The sequence below is a fragment of the Nothobranchius furzeri genome, chromosome 13 (genome assembly GCF_043380555.1).
Source record: "Nothobranchius furzeri strain GRZ-AD chromosome 13, NfurGRZ-RIMD1, whole genome shotgun sequence".
In the NCBI taxonomy this organism is placed as follows: domain Eukaryota; kingdom Metazoa; phylum Chordata; class Actinopteri; order Cyprinodontiformes; family Nothobranchiidae; genus Nothobranchius; species Nothobranchius furzeri.
Genome location: NC_091753.1, coordinates 62,704,375 through 62,731,874, shown reverse-complemented (window position 1 = coordinate 62,731,874; position 27,500 = coordinate 62,704,375). Strand labels below are relative to the sequence as shown.

Genomic DNA, 27,500 nt, shown 5'->3' with positions numbered 1-27,500 from the left:
TTAATCGCCCTAGGGGCCTGTTATTTTAAAGAAATAGGTCACACCCACTGATGTGGCAAGGGGTCAATATCTTAGGCTTAGCCATGCCTACACAGTTATACTTTTGAGAATGTTTTTCACAACTTTTGATCCCCAGTGGCTTATGAGTGAAATTTGTCATTTTGAAGTCAATAGGTCAAAAACTCTACGGTAAGTTAGCTCTAACTAAGCATGTGCAAAAAAGAAAAGAAGAAATAGTCATATGACTAAAATGGCTGACTTCCTGTCGGATTTGGAAAGTGGCTCCATAGACTTTTTTGTAGGTTCTGAGACACTACATAAGTGTACCAACTTTCATAATCCTCAGTAAAAGCATGACATGGGGCTTACTCTTTCAATGGTCCTAGGGGGCGCTATTTGAAAAAAATAGACCACACCCACCGGATGTTTGCATCCAAATGTGTTTGAGGTCAGATTAGTCACACTCATGCAACATTTCCTGCAGATAAGCTGAGGAATGAGGAAATGAGAGGCAAACGTATTGCTACGGCGTTATGCCTGAATTCGCCATACCGCCACAGCCCCTCCCTTTTTCAACACCTGCCAGTACTGGATGCTAAGTGAGCTCAACATGTCAACTGTTATTTGGCAGTGATTCATATTGGTTTGATCAAAAGGGTACAATTGGGAGCTTTCAGAGTAAACATGACCTTTTCTGTTGTGAGGGGGCGGAGCCTTGATGATGTCATCATCTGATTATTGATTTTTGTTTAGGAGTGGATGAAAAACGACCACAAAAATTTTTGTGACTCTGTGTCCTACGATGATGAAATTATGGCAATTTATATTTTTTAGCGAGAAGTCAGTATTAGGCCAGGAGAAGTCCTGCTGCTGAGGTGCTAAGTTGTATCAGTTGTATCAGCCCTGCTATGCAGTTTTCTACCAGCAGGGGGCTCTGATATTATATACAACACAACTGATATGGTTTACAAAACCAATTTTTAAATTGGCTATAAAACACAAAAGGAAGGTTAAGTTGCAGAAATAACTAAATAAGATGATAATGGCTGTTACAAAGTTTGTAATAATATATTAACAATGCTTACTTTTTATATTTTTCAAAGATTACAACACTTTAAAAGTCCAGGTTTACGAGACTATCAAAAATGGTCTCATAAACCTATTGGTTTCATAATGTTGGTTTGTAACCTGACAATTAGGTCTCACAAACCATAAGCACACACTCACACACACACACACACACGCACTTGCACACACTCATGCAAACACACACACACAGGCAAACACGCGCACACACGCACACACACGCAACCACACACAAACACACACACACATGCAAATGCTCACACACACACACACGCAACCACACACACAAACGCTCACACACACACACACACACGCACTTGCACACACTCATGCAAACACACGCACACACAGGCAAACACACTCACACACGCACACACACATAACCACACATGCACTTGCACACATTCATGCAAACACACACGCACTTGCACACACGCACTTGCACACACTCATGCAAACACACACACACACAGGCAAACACACGCACACACACGCACACACACGCAACCACACACAAACACACACGCAGACGCTCACACACACACACACACACACACACACACACACACACACAATCACACACACGCAAATGCTGACACACACACACACACACACACACACACACTTGCACACACTCATGCAAACACACACACACAGGCAAACACACGCGCACACACGCAACCACACACGTAAGCACACACACACACACAAATGCACACACATGCACACACAAGCAAACGCACACACACACGCAAACACATGCACACACACATGCAAACACACACACACACACACACACACACACACACTCACACACACATGCAACATCACATGCAAGCACACGCACACGCACATGCAAACACACCCACACACACGCATAAACACACACACACACACACACACACACACACACACACATGCAAACACACACATACACACACACACACACACGTATTCTCTTCTAGCATTGACTTCCATTCATTTTAGTGACTGGATTGTGCCTAACCCTAACTATAACCAGTCCTAACACTAACTATAACCAGTCTATTCCTAACACTAACCTTAACTACAGCTTAACTCCCACCTTACCCCTACTAACCCTGCTAACCAGTAGAGCTCTGTGACATTAGTACTAAAGTCAGGACCAGCAACCTGTCCTCAGTTTGCAGGTAAAAAACTTGTCACTGATCCTCACTTTGATGTATAAACGAGAACACAGGGGTGTGTGTGTGCATCTGTGTGTGTGTGCACACACACACATAATGATAATATCCTTGGAGTCTCATCAATCTTTTTCTCAACTCTTATTTTGTCTTCAGTTAAATACCCAACACTTTGGCTTTCCTCTTCCTTAGATAGCGTGTCTTTGCTGATGATAGTGATGCTTTTATCTGTGCCAGCTGACTCCCTGCTGACATGCTGCAGGTTTGATGCAGATGCCCACCGCTTCACTCTGGATCTTACATTTGTCATTCAAAACAGGCATGATGACCCCTCATCTAATAAACTCTTGGGTATTAGTTGCCCTTGATCCAGATACACTTTTATGTTATACTTAATTTCAGAAACACTTGATATTAGTCCAGCTGAAAAATCCCTAATGGACCAGGTGTAAGGTCATTCTTCAGCAATAACCCCAAACTGAGAAAGCCTCACTCACAGTTGCCCTCACTTCAGACCTATTGTGTCTACAATCAAAACAACTCACAGTTTCCCTTTATCAATGAACATGTGGAACTTTTAGACACACTTGTTTTATCTTTGAGTGAGGGGAAGGTCATTGAAGCTTTGTAGTGGTGATGTTTTCTCCCTTTTTTAACGTAATTCCATTTTAATCTGGCTGGTGGTGTATATACTATTCCATTTGGTGTAAAAACCCTTTTGCGTTTGATAGTTAAACTACTAGATTAAACACCGAGTAAGTTGTGAGAAATGGAACCGTATGTGTTACTTGATTACAGCAGTAGGCGTGTGCTGCAGGGGATGGATGGGTGGAGTTTCTGCTGCCTGGAGCTTATTTAATGGGTAACGTCTCTGAGGATCATCACAGTCAGCCATGGGTCGGCTTTGGAAACCGATCTGTGCTCTGTGTGCCTTCCTGTGTTTGATGTATGTGAGCCAATCAGCAGCTAGATCAGGCTCAGACTCTGGTGATGACCATGGTCATCGCCACATAAAAGATCCTGGTGATGGTTCTCGAGATGGTTCTGAAGACAGCCATGAAGATGACCACCATCATGGTTCCAAACACAGCCATGAAGATGACCACCATCATGGTTCCAAACACAGCCATGAAGATGACCACCATCATGGTTCCAAACACAGCCATGAAGATGACCACCATCATGATTCCAAACACAGCCATGAAGATGACCACCATCATGATTCCAAACACAGCCATGAAGATGACCACCATCATGATTCCAAACACAGCCATGAAGATGACCACCATCATGGTTCCAAACACAGCCATGAAGATGACCACCATCATGATTCCAAACACAGCCATGAAGATGACCACCATCATGGTTACAAACACAGCCATGAAGATGACCACCATCATGGTTACAAACATGGCCCTACGAAAAGCACTAACTGTCCGATGTAAGTCAAAGTTTTTGCTTGTGGGTCTGTAGCTTTGTCCGGTTGATTTTACGACTCTGTGTGTATTTGCAGATATTATCTGCTGAGCATTCCTGCTGTTCTTGAAGCTGGATCTAAGGCCTTGTTTTGCCTGAGTCTCTCACAGCCCAGCCACCACATGACTATAACGGTCACCCTGAAGGACGAGGACCATCAGAAGACTCTGCTAAGGAAAGGAACCAACAGCGGGTTTTATAAATGCTACCTCTTTATGGTCAGCTCTTAAGATTGTTTTTTCTCTATTGTCCCCATTAGTGCTGTTCTTCATGCTTTTCTTTATCTATCAAACAATGATTTATACAAAACCTTAGTAAGGCGAGTTTTCTTGCAAGCATTAACACCTCATGTTTCTGTTCTCTAACGTTTGTCTCACAGGTTCCTTCAGTGCGAAAGAGTGAAGTGCAGAAGGTTGAGGTTGTAGTAAGAAGCCACACATTTAACTCCAAAGAGATCAAGAAGGTCTTGATCAAGGTTCTTAACCCAAGAACATTCATTCAAACAGACAAACCAATTTACAACTCTGGACAGAAAGGTAAACTATGAGCTGCTTTAGGAGAACATGATCTTTAGCTTCTCAGATATCCTTCTAGGACATGTATATCCCTCCCACCAGAAGCAGGAGTGAGCACCGCCTCACCCCTGCCACATGGACCTCAAGGGATAAACCATCAATCCTGCTCAATGGTCAACTTTCCTCGTGGGGTCACCCATAAAGACAGTGGGAGGGCTAAATGTGCGCGTTTCTTTACTGACTGATTTTCTTAACTCTTACCCATCTGAGGTGGAAACACAGATCTAGAGCAAGTTTATTTGTTTGTACAAAGACACTAAACATGTTTGGGAGAGTGGCTGTGGATCAGCGTCTAAATGCCAATTAGGGGGTTGGTGGTGCAAGACCCTAAACCCAGTGTAGCCCCCATGTTAAAAGCCATAAAATGAAGCGTGTCACCATGGTAACCGGGTCTGTGATGGAAAAATGCAAAAGCAGTAATTAATATTGTTTTATTCCTTCTAGTGGATTTCCGAGTGATCACGCTGGACACCAACTTAAGACCAATCAATGAAGTGGTGAGTCTTTGAACTTTCTCCTTTTTTATTCCATGAAATTAAAATAATTATTCCTGTTAAAATAAAACAACATGTCTGTGAACTGTAGGCTGTGTTCGGTAAACCTGTCACTTGTGTGGCACAAAAAAATGATCAAATATGAGCAAAACATGAACCCTCTGGAGGCAGGCGTTGCAGATCAGCAACGTTAAAACCTACCTACCTGGTTACTCCACGCACGTGTTTCATGAGCATTTTTAACTCAGAAGTTCCCCTGAAGGACTCAGCTGTTCGTCCTTTTATCAGAACTTATTCTGAGCCTGAGAGGGTTAAAACAGGAAAAGCTCAATGACAGAAACTGTTGGACGATGCTCTCCGTCGTTTGTGTTTTTAAACCATCAGCAGCAAAAATCTGAGTTATGTTTTGAAGCGAGGTTCCATAAAGTCCGTTTGTCCTGATTCCATTTTCTCTCTCTTCCATTTGTCTCAGTACGACTCAATAGTGATCAAGGTAAGACAGAAACCACACTGAAACAACTTCTCATATGTGCTACAATGATTTCATTAAGAAAGTATTTTTTATTAAATACTTTATTTAGACTAAAATAAATATTTACTCATATTTTTATCCTCTGTTGCCACTTGGGTTTGTCTGTGTGAAGGTTGTTAAAGACGTAGTTACAGAGTAAAGTCTGTCCCTGACTGCGGTGTTTCTGAGACAACATGATTAATTTGAACAAACATCGATGTGTTATTTATTTTCCTATGAAGTGTTTTCTTTTTGCTTCACCAGGATCCTCACAACAACAAGATTGGACATTGGGCGAATCAAACTTGCCACAGCAGAATAGTGCAGCGTTCTTACTTGTTGGACCCAGATGCCCTTGAGGGGTTTTATCGAATTATTGTGAAAACACGTGGAGAAAGATTTTATCACAGCTTCAAGGTGCAGAAGTATGGTAAGCTTGACCTAATTCTTTTCTTTTCTTGTCCTTAAGTATTTCAACATGCCATCAGCCTTTTTGTAATAAATTCTGATTGGTGATGTTTAATCTGTTGCAGGTTTGCCCCAGTTTGACATCAAAGTAATCATAAGTAAAGAAGTCAGTGTTGGACAGAAAACCTTTGACGTTCGCATATGTGCAAAGTGGGTGACTAATACTTCTTGCTGCCAAAGACATTTCTTCTCCACATAAAATCTGTTTATTTCACTTTTTTAGGCACAAACATGGAAGACCCGTGAATGGAGACGTTACAGTGAGAGTCTGCCGTCCTCCCAAGAACTATCATGCCTGCACCCCGCCTCACATCCATGAAGATTCCAAGGAAATCGGCCCAACCTCTCTATGCAACACCAAACATAAGGAGGTATAGTTGCCATGGTGACATTATTGCTTCTCAGCATAAACGTATTTCCTGTAGGGAACTGAAATCACACTGTCAGTATGGTAAAGCTCCAGTTTATGACGAAAGTCAGCTCAGGCTTACAAAAAATTAAATAAATACATGTATAATAATAATAATAATAATAATAATAATAATAATAATAACATCATCATCATCATTATTATTATTATTACGACATAAATTGGAACAGGAAGACCTTTACTCTGAAAATACTTCATGTAGACAATCAGGTGAAAATAGTGTTTAACTGACTTTTATCTCATTGGAAATGTTTCCAGAACTGTTTGCAACATTTATAGAAAGAAGAAAATGAAAATGGCCGTTTTATTTTCCGCAAAAGCTTCCAGATGTTTGAGCCGATCCAAACTAAAGCTGTTGCACATTTAGAAATGGCCACCTTCATTTTTGTTTTATGCTTTTCTTTTTCTTCCTAGACCTGTAATAATGGCTGTGCCACTTTCAACTTCTACATGTCAAACTTCACCAAAGGTGATCCTGAATCTTTGCTGGACATCCTGGATGTCAGCGCCACAGTCTGGGACAAGTCCTCGTGTGAGTCACGTAGACGTCCATTAAAGAGCTTCTTTGTGTTGTAAAACCAAATTGTGGTAAATTATTTTATTGTTATTCTGTCCAGATATTTCACACACACAGTGGGAGAGAATGATGATAACATACTCTATAGGAAGGCTGACTTTCATTGAAACCCACAAGACTTACACAAGTGGAAGGAAGCTGTTTGGAAAAGTGAGTGACCTACAGCCAGTGTGGCAGCTCAGGTCGTGCACGCTCTGACTGAAACTGTTTTCAACAGGTCAAAGCTGTCGATTATGATAGCAAACCGGTTCCTCATCTTCACCTGTACCTGTTATTGGGTGGAAAGGGTTATAATCTGAAGACTATCACAGCTGATGAGCATGGGATGGCCAGCTTTGAGCTTAACACGGAGACATTTAATGGAGATGTCCTCCTCCATGTGAGTGAAAAGTAGCTCTAAAGCTAAAGAGTAACCTACAAAGTTCAAGCTAAATCTGGCTTTGATCTGTTCATCATCTCTCTCTCTCTCTTCCTAGGTGAGCCAAACACCAACACTGGAGTATCCGACACATGGAACTTCTTACTATGAACCTGCATCACTCAGAGTGCACAAGTCTGGCCCTGGCCCTTCAACAAGTGGATATCTGAGGATACGCCCATACTCCAGACCACTTCGCTGTGGTGAAGTAGAAAAAATCACCATTGAGTACAGATTAAAGCAGCAGCACCATAACCCGAGTTACGTAAGGTATCTGGTGAGTTGTTTTCAGCTTTCATTTAATTTCATTTATTTCGATCCCCAGTAGCTGCAACTTGTACCGCTACTCTTCCTGAAGTCGATGTATTTCAACAAGAAGTGATATACACATACAGGTCCCCCTAAAAAAGTTAGCACATTGTGATAAAGTTCATTATTGTCTGTAATGTACTGATAAACATTAGACTTTCATATATATTAGATTCATTACACACAACTGAAGTAGTTCAAGCCTTTTATTGTTTCTAATATTGATGATTTTGGCGTACAGCTCATGAAAACCCAAAACTCCTCTCTAAAAAAATTTCCACATTTCATCCGACCAATAAAAGAAAAGTGTTTTTAATACAAAGTTGGCCTTCAAATAATTATGTTCAGTTATGCACCCGATACTTGGTCGGGAATCCTTTTGCAGAAATGACTGCTTCAGTGCGGCGTGGCATGGAGGCGATCAGCCTGTGGCCCTGCTGAGGTGTTATGGAGGCCCAGGATGCTTCGATAGCGGCCTTAAGCTCATCCAGAGTGTTGGGTCTTGCATCTCTCAACTTTCTCTTCACAATATCCCACAGAGTCTCTACGGGGTTCAGGTCAGGAGAGTTGGCAGGCCAGTTGAGCACAGTAATACCATGGTCAGTAAACCATTCACCAGTGGTGTTGGCACTGTGAGCAGGTGCCAGGTCATGCTGAAAAATGAAATCTTCATCTCCATAAAGCTTTTCAGCAGATGGAAGCATGAAGTGCTCCAAAATCTCCTGATAGCTAGCTGCATTGACCCTGCCCTTGATAAAACACAGTGGACCAACACCAGCAGCTGACATGGCGCCCCAGACCATCACTGACTGTGGGTACTTGACACTGGACTTCAGGCATGTTGGCATTTCCCTCTGCCCAGTCTTCCTCCAGACTCTGGCACCTTGATTTCCGAATGACATGCAAACATTGCTTTCATCCAAAAAAGTACTTTGGACCAACGAGCAACAACTATAAAGGAACTGCTATGATTTTGGGGGATTAGGCCTGTAGATTATTAGCCCAAATGCATTTTCTATTGCAATAGTGCCCCCTAGATAAAAGAATAGGCTTTATTGATCTCACAGTAGGGAAATTCACTTGTTACAGCAGCACAAACACTTAAAAATAATAATAAAATTAGTACATTAATTAAAATAATAACAAAGGTACATGTATATGCATATAGACAGTAAGCTATTATTGTAACCTTCAATCACTAAAAACTACAAATAAAAATGTAATACTTGGATTCCAGAACTTTGCAGCATAATGTAAGAAGTACAGACATACAATGTAAATCTGGTATTGCACAAGTACTGAACACATACTGAGTATTGTACTGATGTTGTTGTGTAAGGCCAGTACTGCCACGATACGAGGATGGTTAGGACCCAAAATGCAGGTACCCAGGATGACATGGGGCAGGAGATTACATAAGGAAAATCCTTTTATTTGTAGGATGAGTCCAAAAATCAAAATAAATCCAAAAGAGCTGGAAGCCACAAAACCAATAAGTCCGAAAATAAAAACTAGAGACAAAAACACTAGAGACAAGAGCAGACTGACAGAAATACCACAATGGAGCAACACAAGACAGAGACAAGACAGGGCTTAAATACACAGGGAGGAGTAATTAGGAAAAATGGCAGCAGGTGTGTGGGGTGAGGGCTGGAGGGAAGACAGGTGACAATAATTTATCTAAATGGGGGAAACAGAACCAAAGGAGGACAGATAAACCTAAAACAGAAAAACTAAACCTAAAGACTGAGGGAAGGACTCACACACACACACTGACACACATAAACTCACACCTACATACACTGAACTGGGGAATGGACATGCACACACACACACAAACACCGAACAGGGACAGGACATGCACACACACACACACACACACTTACAGTGAGTTGGGGAGGACACGCGCACACACACACACACACACACATACACTGATCCGAGGACAAAGAGGCTGGAGCTGACCTGGGAGGAATGATCTTAAAATGGTAACAACATAAGACACTTTAACTGAGACGCAGATAAAAGACACATGAGGGTGCTATGAGACACAGAAGGGAATCTAGAGAGGGATGGAGAAACATCAGGAGACACATGAAGGAAGACACAGACCATGACAAGTACAGCTTAAGCTGAGGAGTTGTACACGTTGAGGTATGAACCTTTTAGTGCAGGTACTGGTGGAACTTTTCATCTAATGTTAGTTCTTTAACAGCAGTCCACCCACGCGTTTTCAGTGGAAACATCAAAAATCAACTTACTTTAACAAATTAATCAATGAATTGAAATAATCAATAACTTAAATAAAAATCAAAATTCTCAGATAGTAATGCTTACTTCTTGAATAAGATCCCTTCATTTTAATGACCCCAGATGAGTTTTCTAAACGTGTTTACTGTTATTTCAAATATTACTAAGCATTTGTCTTTAATTCATAAAAATTTCATAGTTTATAAATGATGGTGGCACAGGAGTTAAGTGCTCACCTCCTAATCGGAAGGTTGCAGGTTCAAGCCCCACTCAGTCTGTCGCTGTCGTTGTGTCCTTGGGCAAGACACTTAACCCCCTTGCCTGCTGGTGGTGATCGGAGGGACCGGTGGCGTCTGCGTACGGCAAACTCGCCTCTGTGCGCCCCAGGGCAGCTGTGGCTACATTGTAGCTCATCACCACCAGGGTGTGAATGTGTGTGTGAACGGGTGAATGACTGAATGTGTTGTAAAGCTCCTTAGTGGGTTCCAGGATTTTGGAAGGCGCTGTATCAAATACAGGCCATTTACCAATGAATTTCCAAATTATTCTTGGGTTGCCATGATTTCATGTAGAATGTTTTTTTTTCTTGTTTCTAAATTTACTGATTTAAAAAAAATTACATTTCTAATTATAATGACCCAAACAAATACAAAACTAAATTAGTGTTTGATGAAAAATGTTGTATTTTTACATTTAGTACATTTACTCAACATTTTACTAACATTTACGAGTATATGGAAAATATTATCAAAATTGTACAATGTCCCTAGTTGCAATGTTTTTTTTTAATTCATGACTTTCATTTTATGATTTACTAAACAAATGTTAGAAAATCCACCAAAATCCATAAATGATCATCAATTACCAAATTATTCTCAGATGGCACTGCGAACATGTGTAATAATATGTAGTTTTTATATCCATAGATCCAAAGCTTTTTTAAGAAAAAATGGAACATATTTATTTTTGTTCTCAGTTATTCATTTATATGAATGGCAGCGCAGTGGTTAGCACTGTTACCTCGCAGCACCAAAGGTTGCAGGTTCGAAACTCGGCTGTGGCCTTTCTGCGTGGAGTTGCGTGTTCTCCCCATGCATACGCGGGTTTCCTCCGGGTACTCCAGTTTCCCCCACAGATCACAACATGCCCTATAGGTTATAAATTGTAAGTCGCTTTGATAAAAGCGTCTGCTAAATGAATAAACATTTATTTGTTTAACTTGTGTTTTTCAGGAGGATAAACTGCTTTTGATGTAACATCTCGTTTTCGAGCAGGTCCTCCTTCAACACAGCCAATAACGAAAAGATGGCAGAGTTATTTAATCACAATAGATTTAAAATAAAATGATAACAATAACAATTAAATACAACTTCACAAATAAAAAATAAATACAAGATAAAAATAAATAATAAAACTGCTGTGAGTCACTCCAAGAAAAAAGGGCATTACACTAACATCAGATAGAAATGCAAAATAAACTTACACCCAAATTTATTAAGAATAACTGGCCATAAAAAACAACAATGCGTTCAACAAATGCACAGATTCATCATTACACAGTTGAAGCAAAGCAGTCACAGATCGGCTTCACATAAACAAACAGTGCGACTACGTTGACGAAGCGATGAGATGGACCTTTATTCAGTAGGTAACTCCTGTCCTGAGGCGCTTTAACGCTAAAAGGGAATCTCCCCACCTCCTGTTTAACCCGAGGAACAACAAATGATGGATGATTGGTTAGACGAGGGGAAAACAAGGAATCAAGGAATACCAACAAAACGTTCAGATATGATGGAAAATCAAAACAGATATAAAAATAAATATCAACCAATGACATTGACATCTAGCTTTTAAAGGCATAACAATGATGAGTATTAAAGCGTATCATTTTCATGATTCCACCCAAATTAAAAAATTCATACTTCATTATAAAATAAAGTAAATAAAGTTCTCAGATCATCACAGGTACACGTGTCCTTTCACATATGCTTTATATTTAGTCTAGACCTAAAGACCTTTGCTCCAAAAATGTTTTAACTACAGTTTCAACAATATTTAAAATATATTTATATTAATATTAAAATTCATAGAAAATTTAAACTTTGTTACAAATGTGTCAAATTAATTGTCAGTAACCATTATCCTGTGTGAGATCTGCCCATATTTTTGTATGGATCAGAAAATAAGAAGCGTTTATATGGTGATTAGGACTGACGATCCTCACAAGGGGCCGCTCAAATATTGCCACCCTTTTAAGAGCTTCACAGACAAAATACAAGAAACACGTGTATAAGGTTCTTCAGGCTTGTGTTATTTGTGGAAATAAAACATCAGAGTTGTAAAGCAAACAGAGTCAGTGGTAAAGTCGCGTTGCTGTTAGCCAATCAGAGGGTAGATGTCTGAACATCAGGAAATACAACACATTCTCACACCCGAAGCGACTAAAACTGACAAAGGGTGACCAAGCGTTTGTTTGTTTGTTTGTTTGTTGGGAGGCGACGTGCTGTGACAGAGCGTCGCTTTCCGACGCCTGCAGTAAAACAAACATTTCACTGACATTTAACATCTAACCTCTAGCGATTTAACCTTCCCCTCAACCCCATCCTAACCTTAACCCAGTTTCTCGATCTAAATTTCTAAATGTTTGAGAGGAACGATACAAGATACGATCTTTTACATACGCAAGTGGGTCAAGGTTAGGATGGGGGCGAGGGGAAGGTTAAATTGCAAGAGGGTAAAGGTCACAGTTCGCTAAAATCTCTGTTTTATCGCAGGTGTCAGAAACAGATGTTCTGGCACAGCGCGTCGCCTCCCGAAGCATCAGAAACAAACGCTTCGTCACCCTTCGTCAGTGTTAGCCGCTTCGGGTGTGAGAGTGTGTCGGGAAGTAAGATTCCAAAATCTGCTGTGTTCTGCTCCCGTCTCCTCCGGCTCACTTCCAGTTCCTGAAAAAGCAGCGCCAGTGCTTTTTTCCCACAGAGATAGACTCACAAGGCATTCATTTATACTAGAGACCACTGAAAATGTATTGTCACAACAAGTGAACTAAGCCTTTAGCCTGAAAACGATTATTTTAACATTTAGATGGAGCTCGCAGCTGTTTCCTAATGTGGTGATTCTCACACATATGGCAGTAAATCCCTCCTGAGTTATCTCATCCATTTACAGCTATAACTTATATTAGGGATGTAAATCTCATCTTATACAATGTTAGTCTTTATGAAACAGTGAAATGCGATTCGATGTTTGATGATATCTAAACTTCAGCTATAACACCATTTCACTTTGATTTGATTTAGCATCCATTTACTGATATGAAACTATCAATTATGATAGATTCATGCAGGGTTAGGGCTAACTTCTTCAGGGCATGTCAGATAGACACATGCGACCATGGGCTCACACCTCAATAAATGACTTGAAGTGCCTCAGAACACCATTTTTTCTTCCATATTTACCTTTGATATGTAACTATATTACAGTCATTTCCCAGGAGAGAAACAAATTCTTCACTGTTTTCTCACAGCTCACCATAGCACCCCTAGCGTCTTTATTTAGTGTGTAAACGTGTGTTTAATAAAAAGTTCTGTCAATCTTTGCATCAACGACCATATAATGGATATATGGATGTAGATTAATGTGCTGTTACTCTCCGAACTCTAATCTTGTTCCAAACTCACCAGGTCCAAACCAGAGGACGCATCATCCACCATGGATCCCAGGCGCTCGAACTGACTGCTCCAGGTGAATAAATTAGTCAGTCTGACTTCACACAATCACATTTATATGAGATAGTTAGGGTTTGCCCCCCCCCCCCCAATCGCGAAGGTACATCTCTTTTTGCTCCCAAGCACATGCACACTATTGTCTGGACGTAAACAATACCATTCAAGGGGTCTAAATGTGTGATAGTGGCATTTGTTACATTTTATTTTAGGTCTTACGTGCCATGTTAAATAAAATTTTCCCTAATTGTGGTTCCAGTGAACAACGGCCACTTCCACTTCTCTCTGAAAATCAGCCCAGACTTTGCGCCGTATATACAGGTGGTGGCATATATTGTCCTCAGCTGTGACAATGTGCTTGCCCACAGCGCAAAGTTCAACACAGAGAAGTGCTTGAAGAATACGGTGAGTGGACAGAGACAAGTGGTGCACACTCCAGTGAAATAGTTTAAACAACACTTTCATTTGAATCTTTGTGGTTTGTTCTATGTGCATTTTAGGTAAGAGCGAGGCTTTCGCCTTCTCGGGCTGTACCCGGAGAGGAGGTCAAACTGTGCGTGAAGACACATCCCATGTCTATGTGTGGTGTAAGTCTTGTGGACGTCAATGTCCTCCAGAAGGCACCAGGAAAGATTCTAGATGAAGATAAGGTAATTTGTGGTCATTACTGAATGAAACACACGGAGGGTAAACCTGCTGTACGTCCTAGAGGTTGCGCTGTACATTGTGTGTATACACCGTGGGAAAATAAGATTTGTTCATTTTCACACGCAAAAAGTGATTTTCCTAACAAATCCATTCAAGCCCATGTTGCAGAAATGAGTACGCCCTAATTATAGCGTTAGGAGAGAAGCCACACTTAAGATTACAAAATTCAAATGAGCAGGTATTCAACCACAGGTAAGTCTAACCCCGGGTTTCCACGGGAGCCGCCAGCAGCACGTCTTGCTCGCGTAAGCTGCTGCTTGGCCCTTCCCACGAGACGCGAAGCAGCAGGGGAGCAGCTGTCACCGACAGAGCACGAAGTCACACGAGTGACTTCGTCAGTAAACACAACAACAAGCAGGAGAAAATTACAACATGGTTTGTGTTTTATGTTCTGTCCGTTTTATAATCGCCAATACGGACCTGAAAAACAAAGGAGACCGCTAGCTAGGTGATAACTTCTCACGGGGACGCACAGTTAGTAACCTTTTTTAAAGTAAAGCAACCGGAAGGCAGTACGTTCTTTATTCTGAAAATCTCGGGAGCTTCTCTCCATTTCCGCTTCCGATTTCCTGTCTTTCCTTCCCCAAAAATGTCGACCTTGACCCGTTTCAGAGGCGTCGCGCGTAGAAAATAGAACCGGCGCGTAAGGGCCGCGACATGCTGCTCCTGAGACGCGGCCGACTCGCGCTGCTGACGGCTCCAGTGGAAAAGGTTCTGTTGACCACAGCGGTTCCTATCAGCAGCTATGACGTGCTGCTGCAGTAACGTGCTGCTGACGGCTCCGGTGGAAAGCCGGGGTAAGGATTCCTTTAAGAGGTGTCCAGCAGACAGGTGACTATAAAAGGACATTACTTAACACGTGGAAGAGAAATGTCACTAAATCTGAGAAAGGAATTCATTTCTGTACACAAAAAGGTGAGGGCTACAAGAAGATCAGTAAATCTTTACATATCAGTCAGAAGACTGTAGCAAAAGTGATCCAAACATTTAAGGAAGATGGAAGTTCAACCATCTTACAACGACGTCCAGGCCGTCCACAGGAGTTAAGATCTAGACAGGAGCATCTTCTGATGAGAAGGGTTGAAGAAAATCACCATGCAAGTTTACTGCAGTTAGCTAAAGCAGTAGAAAGCAAAAGTGGAGTGACAGTGTACCGTGACACCATACGGCGCATGCTGCAGAGGAATGGCATGCATGGGTATCGTCCACAAAGGAAGCCTCTCCTAAAGCCCATGCACAAAAAAACACACCTAGGATTTGCTAGGGCCCATGCTGAAAGAGATGAAGACTACTGGGACCCTGGACTCCGGAGTGAGGAGACAAAGATGACTGTTTTTGGAACTAATGGTTTCAAAACGGTATGGTGTCGTAAAGATGAGGATTTCAAAGAGAAATACATGATGCCACGGCGGTGGCGGTATCCTGGCGTAGCCTGTTCTGCCAGACTCGTCCTCTATTTAATTCTGCACAGAGAGAGAGAGAGTCTGGTAACTCACAGGCAGACAGACACATGAGGGGCGGGGCTGGGCAGCTCAAAAATGACCAATCAGAAAAAAGACGGAAATGCCGACTGTACCGCGCAACACTGTAGTTTTCAGGCTGTAGTAACAAATGACGTCTGGCAACGGCGCAAACATCTTTTATTTTTTTTAGATGAAAGGCTTTTAGAGCTTCTACTTGTGGTTTTAAAGACATTTAAGTCATTTACACCAGAGGAAAGAGCCGCAGCGAACTCCGCTTCAGTCGACATGTTTATGACAAACTCAGCGTTGTGGTGTGTGACGTACTCAGCGCTGATTGGCTCGGTTAGAATCCTCAGGGGGCGGGGTTATTTGAATGGCAGAGTTCCCAGACCCTTTCTCTGTGCAGAGTTAAACAGAGGAGGAGTCTGGCAGGCCGGGCTAGTCCTTGTGTGGGCTGCGTGAGTGCTGCTGGTGTTGGGGAGCTGCCTTTCATTGATGGTATCATGAACTCAACAAAGTCCTGCTCTATACTGAAGGAGAAGATGCCGCCTTCACTCCATGCACTTGGTCGTCGTGCACTTTTCCAACACTACACCTGTGGGGATCTCTGAAGCAGCAAGTTGAGCATCACTCTCCTTCCAGCATCCAGGCTCTGAAACAGGTTCTTCTTGAAGAATGGAGAAAGATGGATGATGCAACATGCCGCCAACTTGTTCATTCCACAGTGGTCGTACAAAATACTAGATGTAGGCATTTTTGTGGGCTGTATTCATTTTTGCTTCAACCATTGTTAGTAAAACGGAAGATTTTGTGATCTAAGTTATTTAATTAACCTTAATTTCATGTTATGGACTTAAACAAGTGTTACATAAAACCAGCCTTGTGAACATTCTGGAAATGGTTCTTTTGCTCGTTGAGCTCTTGATTACATTTGTACTTTTTGATTTCTTTATCAGATTTTTGATTTGCTGCCGATGAAGAAGACAAATTCAGTCCCTCCTGAGGTTCAAGACAGGTCTGAATGCGTGAAAGTGAGACCAAAAAGAGATGCCGCCCTTGCTCTAACCAATCAGGAAAAAGAAGATGCCTATTCAGTTTTTAAGGTAAAGTCTACATTTATAGTCCCTAAAACACACATGGTCTTCTTGTAGTGCTCCTACTCACCTATTTGCTGTTGTTCACATGTGTAGAAAACTAATCTGCAAGTGGCGACGAACTTGCCTATTCAGAATGCCCCGTGCCTCAGGCTGCAAGGAAAAAAATATGAAGAAGGTTTTAAGCTTCCTACTTTCTCCATCACTTGCTACAGACTGATTTACAATAATTGATTGTGTTGCTGCTTGCCTTTAACTTTGATCTAAATTTACAGCTATGTTCGTCAAAGATGAGGACAACAAGCCTGGCAAAAACGATTTGGAATTTCTCCCTGATCCTGGAAACATCCCATATATTTGTTCTGACACTAAACCCGGGGAGCCAGTCCACTCTCTGTCCACGGAGACCTGGATCTTTGACTTGGTGGAAGTTGGGTGAGATTCTATTCAATTGAATTCAATTTATTTATACAGCACCAAATCACAACAAGAGTTGTCACGAGGCACTTCACAACTATCGGGAGAGGTAGAATGTGCAGTGGTTGGCAGCAGTGTACTAGCCAATGCCCCCCTCCCTGAGGCTATCACAGCTCTACAGAACACCAGTGTAGCTTCTTCTGGGGAGAAAACACTTAAAGCTAAAAGCCGAATTACCAGGAAATGATGCAATTAGAAAGAAATGGTAGAAGAAAGTAGCAGAGTGCGGAAAATATGTCTTCCAGCATTCTAAGCCTATAGCAGCATAACTACATGGATAACATGGGGTAACCTAACCCCTTAGAAGGAGGCATGTGCGAGGCAGGGCCAGGGAGAACCATCTTTACCAACTATGTTCCTCACTGTACACACCTCCCTCTACTTCCACACTCATCTAAACCTGGGCTAACATCAGATTTTAACCATAGACCCTATCAAAGAGCAATGTTTTAAGCCTAGTCTTATAAGTACACAAGGAGTCTGTCTCACAGACTAAAGCTGGGAGCTGGTCCCACAGGGGAGGAGCCTGATGACTAAAGGATCTGCCTCCTATTTTATTTTTTAGATATTCTGGGAACCACCAGTAGACCTGCAGTCTGAGAGCGAAGTGCTCGGTTAGGAACGTATGGAACAATCAGATCACTGATGTATGATGGACCTTGATTATTAAGAGCTTTATATGTGAGAAGAAGGATCTTAAAATCTATTCTGAATTTAACAGGTAGCCAATGTAGGGAAGCTAAGACAGGAGAGATATGATCTCTCTTTTTAATTCTCATCAGAACTCTAAAGGATGCTTCTAATCTGTTCTCATAAATTTATATTTTAGAGACTTACTTCTCTGTGAAAAGTTCATCAACTCTGCATTAGCAGAGGTATTCCTTTAATGTAAGCGGTAGAGACAAGTGGTGCACACTCCAGTGAAATAGTGAAATAGCCTAACGCTGTTGGCTAGTTAGGGTCTGCGCTCAGTTTACTATTGCAAGGAGCTCTGCAGGGCAGGGAGCGTGCTTAGCAAAAACTAAAAAATACGTATGTATTGCTTTCATTATATCAAAGTACATGATGAGACAATCACTTTAAAGGATTTCTGAAACATCATACATCATTTCTGAAAGGAGAAAACTCCAGAAAGACTCTTTGAACCAGCCTAGCACTGTTCCCGTAATCCTTACAACATGTTTGAGCCTTTCTAAGAGAATATTGTGATTGGCTATGTCAAAAGTAGCATTCTGTTTTTGTCAATGTTCCAAGTTACGGTAAAGACCAGGTTCACTGAGAAACAGCTTTTTACTTGTTCATTTTGGACCCTGACTTTAACGTGCAAGTTAAGGTGAAAAAAGCTTTTTACCACCTATTTCCTGCATTAGCTTAGCCTGGCCTGCCAGACCCATCCTCTGTCTACTCTACACAGAGGACAAGTATGAGTACTCAGAGGCAGAGAGCACCATGGGGGCGGGACTAGCCAACTCAAAAATAACCAATCAGAAGAAAGGTGGAAATGGCGACTGTATCGCACGATGCTGTAGTTTTTTAGCTGTAGTCAAAGATGGCGTCTGGCGACAGCGCAAACAATTTTCTTCAGAAGAAAGGCTTTTAGTGCTTCTTCTTGTTGTGGTTTTAAAAACATATTCTAGTCATTTAAAACAGAGCAAAGAGCTGCAGCAGACTCTGCTTCAGAAGCCATCTTCGTTGTTTAGGAGAAGCTGAGCGTCGCCGTGTGAGCTGCTGCTCAGCTCTGATTGGCTCAGTTAGTATTCTTAGGGGGTGGAGTTATATGAATAGCAGCATTACCAGGCCCTTTGCTTCCTTTTAGGGATCATTAGCATGGCTGGCCAGGCTAGCCTTAGCTCCCAACAGAGAATAAACAGGAAAATGCTTGAGTTTGAAAAGTCAGTCGGTTTTTTTGTCACATTAAAAATTAGCATTCATGGACTCACCCGTCTTGACTCACAACAGGGAAGGCTGTTGTTGATTCTGACTGTCCAGGAGAGAGCAGAGCACATCTCTAAATGTCTGAATATCAGGAACAACTGAGCCTGCATTGTTTTTCTCCCCACTCCTCCAACTTCTGCCCTCTGAAACAGTAGTACTAGAGCTTTTGTCCCAAAGAGGCTGATTAGTTTATACTAGAGACCACTGTAAATGTACTGAAAAAATGTGTGAACTTAGTCTTTAAGCTTATTTATGGTCTTTATGCTTATTTAGTCTGAGTCATCAGACTCAGCCAAAGCCTGACACCATTATTTTACCATGTGTTTGTGTTGCAGGGAGAGAGGAGCAACCTGTGTGCCCTATACTACGCCCGACACCATCACCACCTGGGAGGCAGAGGTTTTCTGTTTGGCTCCTCACTCATTTGGCTTGGCTCCTCGCTTCCTATTCAGAGTCGTCCAGCCTTTGTCACTGGATTTCCATTTGCCATACTCCATCATCAAGGAGGAGAGCTTTATACTGAAAGCAACGGTCTTTAACCATCTGCCTCGCAGCATCATGGTAGAAATCTTAGATTCTGTTTAAAAGCTTAGCGATTTTAGTTTTAAGTCAGTGTAGCGTCACTTGTTCTTGTAGCAATGCAGCTGCAGTGGTTTTCTAAAAATATGCTCTATCTTCCTCTTCATCAGGTCAAAGTGACTCCAGCTGTCTCCTCGTATTACACCCTAACCCTCCTCTCCGATGACCAGGTTACCTTCTGCCTGTGTGCTCGCAAATATAGGAACATCCGCTGGACCTTGACCCCCTCCTCCTTAGGTAAGGACTTGACTTTGCTGTTCTAGGTCACGTGTCAGACACAAGGCCCGCGGAACATTTTTATGAGGCCCGCGAGATAATTATCAAAAATATATTACAGCTGACCTGCTGGCCAATTTTACCACAAAGACTTCAACTCCCACAATGCTTTGTGGCGTCAGCGCAGAGCCGAAACGCCCCCTCCTTTGTGTTTTTCCAGCGTCTGCTGCCGGTGTCTGCAGCTCCTCTGTCTCGGACAAACTAAACACTCCTCTCACTCAGTGCCGAGTTCACTCAGCTACTTGCCGACGCTGAAGCCCAGAAACTGAGATTTTAACCGCTCAGTAATGTGTTCACGACTTAAAGAGAAAGTTTTCAAACTAACTTCCAGACAGAGCTGATATAACTCCAGCGAGCAGCGACACGCTCAAACCAGCATGACTCTGTGGCTGCTGTCGTCGTGTTTCCTCCCCGACACACAACAACGCGGTCAAGCTGCTCAGACATGTTCATCAGCACAAACCTATGTGAGCACCTGTTGTCATCTAATGTTGTCATTATTATGATGAAGATGAACAAAACAACAGGAGTCTCCTCCTCAGCTCAGATCAACCCCATGATGCAGGTATCTGGCTGGAACAGGTGAGCATCACAGTAAACCAGTGGAGCAAACTGAGCTTTAAATATGTTGGTTTTATGCTCTTTTTCTGCTCCAAAACATGAAAGTTAACAGGTGAGATGTTGCATTTTCATTTAAGATAAAATGATATTTTATTTTGTTGTTGGCCCGTGAGAAAAGATTTAACCTACAGGAAACAGGAAGTGGAAAGGCTGCAGATAGACGAATAGAATAGAAAATCCCTTTATTGTTCCTCAGTGGGGAAAGCTAGACGTCACAGCAGCGATGACACGTATTACAGGAGAAAAAAGGAGAATAAAAAATAAGAAAAATGAATAAACAAGAAAACATAAATCCTGGATAGATTTTAAAAATGCTGAATATACCACAAGTAATGAATACCACTGATGCCTTTTATCTAAAACTGACTTGCTCGTGTGTAATTTGGTTATTCCACATTCAGTGTTGATGCAGATATATGTTTGTTTCCACATTTAAAGGTTCTAAATTGCATTTATGTTGACAAAGAATTTGCCGTCACTTTTTCAAAAAATATTAAGTTTGGCCCTCGACTCCGTCCCAGAGTTTCATTTCGGCCCCGTGTGAGTTTGAGTTTGACTCCCCTGGTATAGGTTAAAGAACTGTCCCATCTTTTCCTGTTAATTTTCAGTTCTTTTGTTTTGCCAGTGACTGCGTGCTATGATATTTTAATAATCTAAAGGAAACCCTTTACTTAGGGATGTTTGATATTGCCGTTTAAAAAGATATACGACATGTTGTCGACTCTTAATCTTCGATACGGATATAAACCGATACCGATATTTGCAGTCTCCCCCTCTCACGCTGCCACGGTGTGCCTTATGAACGCGCCATGGCGGCATGGGGTTGCAGGAATTTTGTGGCCTTTATGCCGCCACGCTTGGTAGGAATATTACCGCAACGTTGGACTTGTGAACGCATATTCCACCTTGGCACAACAGCGGGAGGTGTCATGATAATGTGTGGAGTTACTGCCAAGCTCCGACCGAAAACTATATTGAAAATGAAAGTAAACACGAGCCGTAAGTCTCGCTTTTGTTAACAGAACCAGCTGAGACGATAAACTAGAGCGATGCTCCAGGCGCTTCTCTTCGTTGGAGCTGGAGCTCAGATGGCCAGAGGCTGCACAGATACTGTCTTTTACACGATTATGCCACATCACTGCCACGGTCGGTCTGACCACTAAGAATAACTCCCCACGGGATCATGGCACCTAAACGGCAGCATTGTTTTCTAAAAGAGGCGATAATAAAAAGAAAAACTAAAATATTTTAGGTTACAAACACCACAAAGCTCCTATCATGCATGCTTAAATATGAGACCTTTTCTATGCATCTACTTCAGTTTAAGTTAGTAATAGGAAAAGAATTTATTTTGTCTCCAACTTCAGCTGAATCCCATTCTTACAGTGTTGGTTTCAGATAAGTTCAGACGTTAACCGAAAATACTTTTAGTCAGTTTTAGTCGATTGAATCTCAAAAGTGTTTAAGTTGACAACGATTTTGGATTTAAGTTTTACAATAAAGGATAATTTAATGGAGTACTAGTCTTCAACAGATGAATTTAGAGGTCAAACACCTTCTCTGAGCTACTGGAGTGAGTTTATCATTTATTGTAGGACTGCAGTTTTCATCAGCCCACAGCATTAATATAAATAACCCAGTTCTGCTCTTGAGCATCAACAGAGATGCTCATTAACATTCAGACGGGCTTAAATGATGCTGCTGGGTTAAAAAGCAGGAACATGACTCATGATCATGAAATGGGGAGCTGAAAAATCATTCTGACACGACTTTAAAACGGTCCTTTCTTTCATTTATCTACCCGTTATCATGACTTTTGTCTGGATGCACACGGATACGTGTTAATATTACAAATATATTTGAAAGTAGCCTCGTTGCCGCTGATTGAGGAAGTAAATGATTAGATCGAATAATTTACTTCCTCAATAAGCGGCTTTGGTTATGTGCGTTCCCGCGGCTGGGAAGCCGCTGCATGCGGTCCTGCAGACCTGAGACTGCTGCAGCAGCAGCTGCAGCTCTGTAGCTTTTACTTTGAGGATGACTTTTGTCCAATCTCGTCAATGAAAACTCCCTCACGTCTAGATGTGTGTATTAGTAATGTTTTTTTCTTTTTCTGCATATTGCCGTTATGGTGATAAAACGACTTTAATGATCTTCAGGTAAGAGAAGCAAGCCTTTGGTCAAGATTGTGTTGTCACTACCCAGGGCACATTTCTGCTTCAGAAGTTGTGCCGAATAAACTAAACCTCAGATCTGTCTTATTTTGACTTTTTGAGAGAGAAAATAGCTGAAGAGTTTGATATATACTCACCTAAAGGATTATTAGGAACACCTGTTCAACTTCTCCTTAATGCAATGATCTATTCAACCAATCACATGGCAGTTGCTTCAATGTATTTAGGGGTGTGGTCCTGGTCAAGACCATCTCCTGAACTCTAAACTGAAGGTCAGAATGGGAAAGAAAGGTGATTTAAGCTATTTTGATTGTGGCATGGTTGTTGGTGCCAGACGGGCCAGTTTGAGTATTTCATAATCTGATCAGTTACTGGGATTTTCACCCACAACCATTTCTAGGTTTCACAAAGAATGGTGGGAAAAGGGAAAAACATCCAGTATGTGGCAGTCCTGTGGGGAAAAATGTCTTGTTGATGCTAGAGGTCAGAGGAGAATGGGCCGAATGATTCAAGCTGATAGAATACACTAACTCTAACCCTCGTTACAACCGAGGAATGCAGCAAAGCATTTGTGAAGCCACAACTCGCACAACCTTGAGGCGGATGGGCTACAGCAGCAGAAGACCCCACCAGGTACCACTCATCTCCACTAAAAACAGGAAAAAGAGGATACAATTTGCACCGGCTCACCAAATGTGGACAGTTGAAGACTGGAAAAACATTGCCTGGTCTGATGAGTCTCCATTTCTGTTGAGACATTCAAATGGTCGAGTCAGAATTTGGCGTAAACAAAATGAGAACATTGATCCATCATGCCTTGTTACCACTGTGCAGGCTGCTGGTGGTGGTGGTGTAATGGTGTGGGGGATGTTTTCTTGGCACACTTTAGGCCCTTTAGTACCAACTGGGCATGATGGTAAGGCGTTTCCCGTTTCCTGTTTTCAGTGTTGCACTACGTGTAGCTGTTTGGTGTTTGGGGCTCGCTAAAGCTGATTTAATTTCTCTGCACTAGGATATCTCTGAGTTATTGTAGCACATAAGCACGCTAAAACACACATTTTCTGTTGTTCCACCTAGCTTTTAGGGAACCATTTGAGTTCGCACGCAGTTTATTTGGTGTTGAACAGTTTGCTCGTCCAGTTAGCTTAGCCTCAGCACGGCTATGGCTACTTCTGTCTCTGCTTCTCCGTCTCCTATCTCTTGCTCTCTATGTCAGATGTTTAGTTACTCCTCTGCCTCCTTTAGTGATAATGGTACGTGTAATAAATGTAGCATTTTTGTAGCTTTGGAGGCGAGGGTGTCGGAATTGGAGTACCGGCTCCGCGCTGTTGAATAACCCATAAACAGCCGTAGCTACTTAGCTAGCGCGGGGCTAACTAGCTCAGAAACACCCCGTAGCGATCCTCCAGTAGAACCCGAGCAGCTGGGACCTCAGGCCGGCTGGGTGACAGTACGCAGGAAGCATAGAACCCAGCCCGTGGGCCACCACCAACCCGTCCACGTTTCTAATAGATTTTCCCCGCTCAGTGACGCACCCACTGACAAGCCGACTCTGATCATTGGCAGCTCCATAGTCAGAAACGTTGCATTAGAGGCTCCAGCAACCATAGTTAAATGTTTACCTGGGGCCAGAGCGGGCGACATTAAATCTTACCTGAAACTGCTGGCTAAGGATAAGCGTAAATACAGTAAGATTGTTATTCACGCTGGCGGTAACGACACCCGGTTACGCCAATCGGAGGTCACTAAAATTAATGTTGCTTCGGTGTGTAAGTTTGCCAAAACAATGTCGGACTCCATAATTTTCTCTGGCCCCCTGCCTGATCGGACCAAAGACGACATGTTTAGCCGCATGCTGTCCTTCAACCGCTGGTTGTCTAGGTGGTGTCCTGAAAACAATGTGGGCTACATTGATAATTGGAAAACTTTTTGGGGAAAACCTGGTCTGATGCGGAGAGACGGCATCCATCCCTCTTTGGATGGAGCAGCTCTTCTTTCTAGGAACATGGCCAGTTTTAATAGTCCTCCATGAAAACCCAGGGTCCAGACCAGGAAGCAGAGTCGTAGTTTAACACACCCCTCTGCAGCTTCTGTACTGTTACCCACCCACTACCCCATAGAGACAGTGTCCTGCCCACGGCCAAAACCACACAGATTAAATATCAGGCTTAATAAAGCAAATCATGGAAATCTCATAAATATTAGAACAAACTCAACTGAGCAGAAAACTAGAAAAATTAAATGTGGGTTGTTGAACATTAGATCCATTTTTTCGAAGACTTTGTTAGTTAATGACTTGATTTGTGATCATCACATTTCTTTGCTCTCTCTCACAGAATCCTGGCTGCAGCAAGAGGACTATGTTAGCTTAAACGAGTCGACTCCTTCAAATTATTTAAATCATCATATTGCTCGAAGTACAGGGCGAGGAGGAGGAGTAGCAACCATTTTTCATTCAGACTTATTAATCAGTCCCTTACAGATTAATAGCTACAGTTCGTTCGAACATCCTATTCTTAGTTTTCCTAATCCAGATTGCAAAACTGTAAAACCACTCTTGTTTGTAGTTTTGTATCGTCCACCAGGCCCTTACTCTGAGTTTTTGGATCAGATCTCAGATTTTTTATCAGATTTGGTGCTAAATACTGATAAGGTCATTGTAGTGGGGGATTTTACTATTCATGTGGACATTGAAAATGATAGCCTCAATGTAGCCTTTAGTAATATCTTAGACTCAATTGGTTTTACTCAAAGAATACATAGCTCCACCCACTCCTGCCATCATACATTGGACCTTGTGCTGACTTATGGCATAGAGTGTGAGGAAATACCAATCTTTCCACATAATCCAGTCCTCTCTGACCACTTTCTGATAACCTTTGAGTTTTTTATAACTGAGTTCTCGAGACATGAAAGTAAATTTCATCATAGTGTGTCTCTATCTGACAACGCAGTTGCATCTTTTAAATCAACTGTTCTATCTTTACTGGCCTCAGCATCTCAGAGGAACGTAGCAGAGGGCAATATTTTCAGTTCTAGCCCCTCACAAATTGATGCCTTAGTTCATCATGTTAATTCCTCTTTACGTGTGGCATTAGATGATGTTGCCCCTTTAAAAAGGAAGGTAATTAGGGACAGGAAGTTGGCTCCCTGGTTTAATTCTCATTTCCGAGCCTTAAAACAAAACTCTAGGAAATTGGAGAGAACATGGCGCTCTACGCACCATGAGGAGGCCTACCTATCCTGGAAAAATAGTCTTGTGCTTTATAAAAATAAGCTTCGACAAACTAGAACTGCTTATTTTTCAGCATTAATTGAGGAGAATAAGCATAATCCTAAATTTCTTTTCAGTACAGTTGCTAAACTTACACAGAATCATAGCTCTGAGCCATCTATTCCCTTAGCCCTCAGCAGCAATGACTTCATGGGATTTTTTACAAGTAAAATTAATTTTATTAGAAACAAAATCTTTAGCATCCTCCCTAATGCGATTTCTTCTTCCTCAGTAAGTGAGGCAACATCAGAGGTAACTGTAGAACCTCATCTGTGCTTGAACCGTTTTGATCATCGACATTATTATGGACATCTTCTTTCCATAGGCTCCAATATCAGTTTTTTTAGGCCAAATGGGAGGTGGCCACCACCGCCGATTTGACAGTGTCACAGGTTCCGTCAAGCCCAGACAATTCCAAAAAAGGGAAGAGAGGAGGAGCTGAGGTTGGGGCTGTAAGACTGGGATCGACTGATGACACCCGGTCGAACTAGCTACAAGCTAACCTGAAGCTAACCCAAAGCTAATGCGGAGGTGGGAGCTAAGCTAACGGAGGTAGCAACCTAGCTACAACCGGAGTTAACTGTGCACAACACCAGAGCTTCTGAGTCAGAGATACGCCGGGCTGACCGCTGGGTAAAACCGGGTGGAACACAGAGGTCTCCGAGACTAGGTCTTGGAGACCTACACAAGCAGGGCAGCCGCACAGCACACGGAAGCCGCGATCAGACAGATACGCCGAGCTGCTGGGAGAACCAGCCATCAGCCCGCGCAGCTAAGGAGCTGTGATCAGAGATGGACCGGGCTGCGGGGAAGGGAGAACCGAGTGGAACACAGAGGTCTCTCGAGAGCTCCACAAGCCTGATGGTCGGAACCCAGCTCCACCAACATGTTATATTTCAAACCATTTTCTAAAGTGCAGCAATATGTTAAATGCACTGGGTTTTACACTATTACATTTACATTTCATGGTTAAACAGTACATGTTAACATCTAAGCTCAGCTCGGCAGTGACCTAAAATACATAAATATAATTTTACTTACAGAAAAAAATGAAGTGGAGACTCCTTGGACGCTCTATTAGTGCAATTAATGCCACAGCAAGTCATTTTGTCCAACAATTGCACAAATAATATCCAAAACAGAATACACAAACACAGAGACTCAAAATTCCGGAACAGTTTCCAAGCCAGACCGAGGCTCTACTGAGGCCTTTCCCCGGAGCTAGCTCTGTGGTCACGTGGGTCTGATGCTCATTAATTATACAGAATTTTAGGCTTTTAATACACTTAAACAGAAGAGTGAGAAAATAATTCACCCCCTCAGAGTTGTCATGAGTGTAAACTAGATCATTTAAACAAAAACATGTTCTGGTACCAGGCTGTAAACATGTTTATTTCTGCTGTGAAATTGGTATTTT

The 27,500-nt window shown here is 42.1% G+C and overlaps 2 protein-coding genes across 3 annotated transcripts in view; both read left to right on the top strand.

Annotated features, from left to right (window-relative positions):
- LOC139062558 (uncharacterized) overlaps positions 1 to 5,288 on the top strand; it is a 14,690-nt gene extending 9,402 nt beyond the window's left edge. For both annotated transcript variants that reach the window (XM_070543761.1, XM_070543762.1), the window contains exons 1-3: positions 1 to 3,943; positions 4,105 to 4,797; positions 5,267 to 5,288. The exon at positions 1 to 3,943 is cut by the window's left edge and continues 9,402 nt beyond it. In XM_070543761.1, the coding sequence (XP_070399862.1) occupies positions 3,276 to 3,722 (447 nt within the window). In that variant the 5' untranslated portion in view covers positions 1 to 3,275 and the 3' untranslated portion in view covers positions 3,723 to 3,943; positions 4,105 to 4,797; positions 5,267 to 5,288. The remainder of the gene's footprint in view (positions 3,944 to 4,104; positions 4,798 to 5,266) is intronic.
- Positions 5,289 to 6,009: 721 nt separating this feature from the next.
- Positions 6,010 to 27,500, top strand: part of LOC107373536 (uncharacterized) — a 76,718-nt gene continuing 55,227 nt past the window's right edge. Inside the window, exons 1-13 of the mRNA XM_070543754.1 lie at positions 6,010 to 6,144; positions 6,618 to 6,735; positions 6,821 to 6,930; positions 6,998 to 7,159; positions 7,257 to 7,475; positions 13,441 to 13,501; positions 13,742 to 13,887; positions 13,983 to 14,132; positions 16,610 to 16,756; positions 16,844 to 16,925; positions 17,023 to 17,182; positions 19,495 to 19,720; positions 19,849 to 19,975. Coding sequence (XP_070399855.1) covers positions 6,654 to 6,735; positions 6,821 to 6,930; positions 6,998 to 7,159; positions 7,257 to 7,475; positions 13,441 to 13,501; positions 13,742 to 13,887; positions 13,983 to 14,132; positions 16,610 to 16,756; positions 16,844 to 16,925; positions 17,023 to 17,182; positions 19,495 to 19,720; positions 19,849 to 19,975 — 1,672 coding nt within the window. The 5' untranslated portion in view covers positions 6,010 to 6,144; positions 6,618 to 6,653. The remainder of the gene's footprint in view (positions 6,145 to 6,617; positions 6,736 to 6,820; positions 6,931 to 6,997; positions 7,160 to 7,256; positions 7,476 to 13,440; positions 13,502 to 13,741; positions 13,888 to 13,982; positions 14,133 to 16,609; positions 16,757 to 16,843; positions 16,926 to 17,022; positions 17,183 to 19,494; positions 19,721 to 19,848; positions 19,976 to 27,500) is intronic.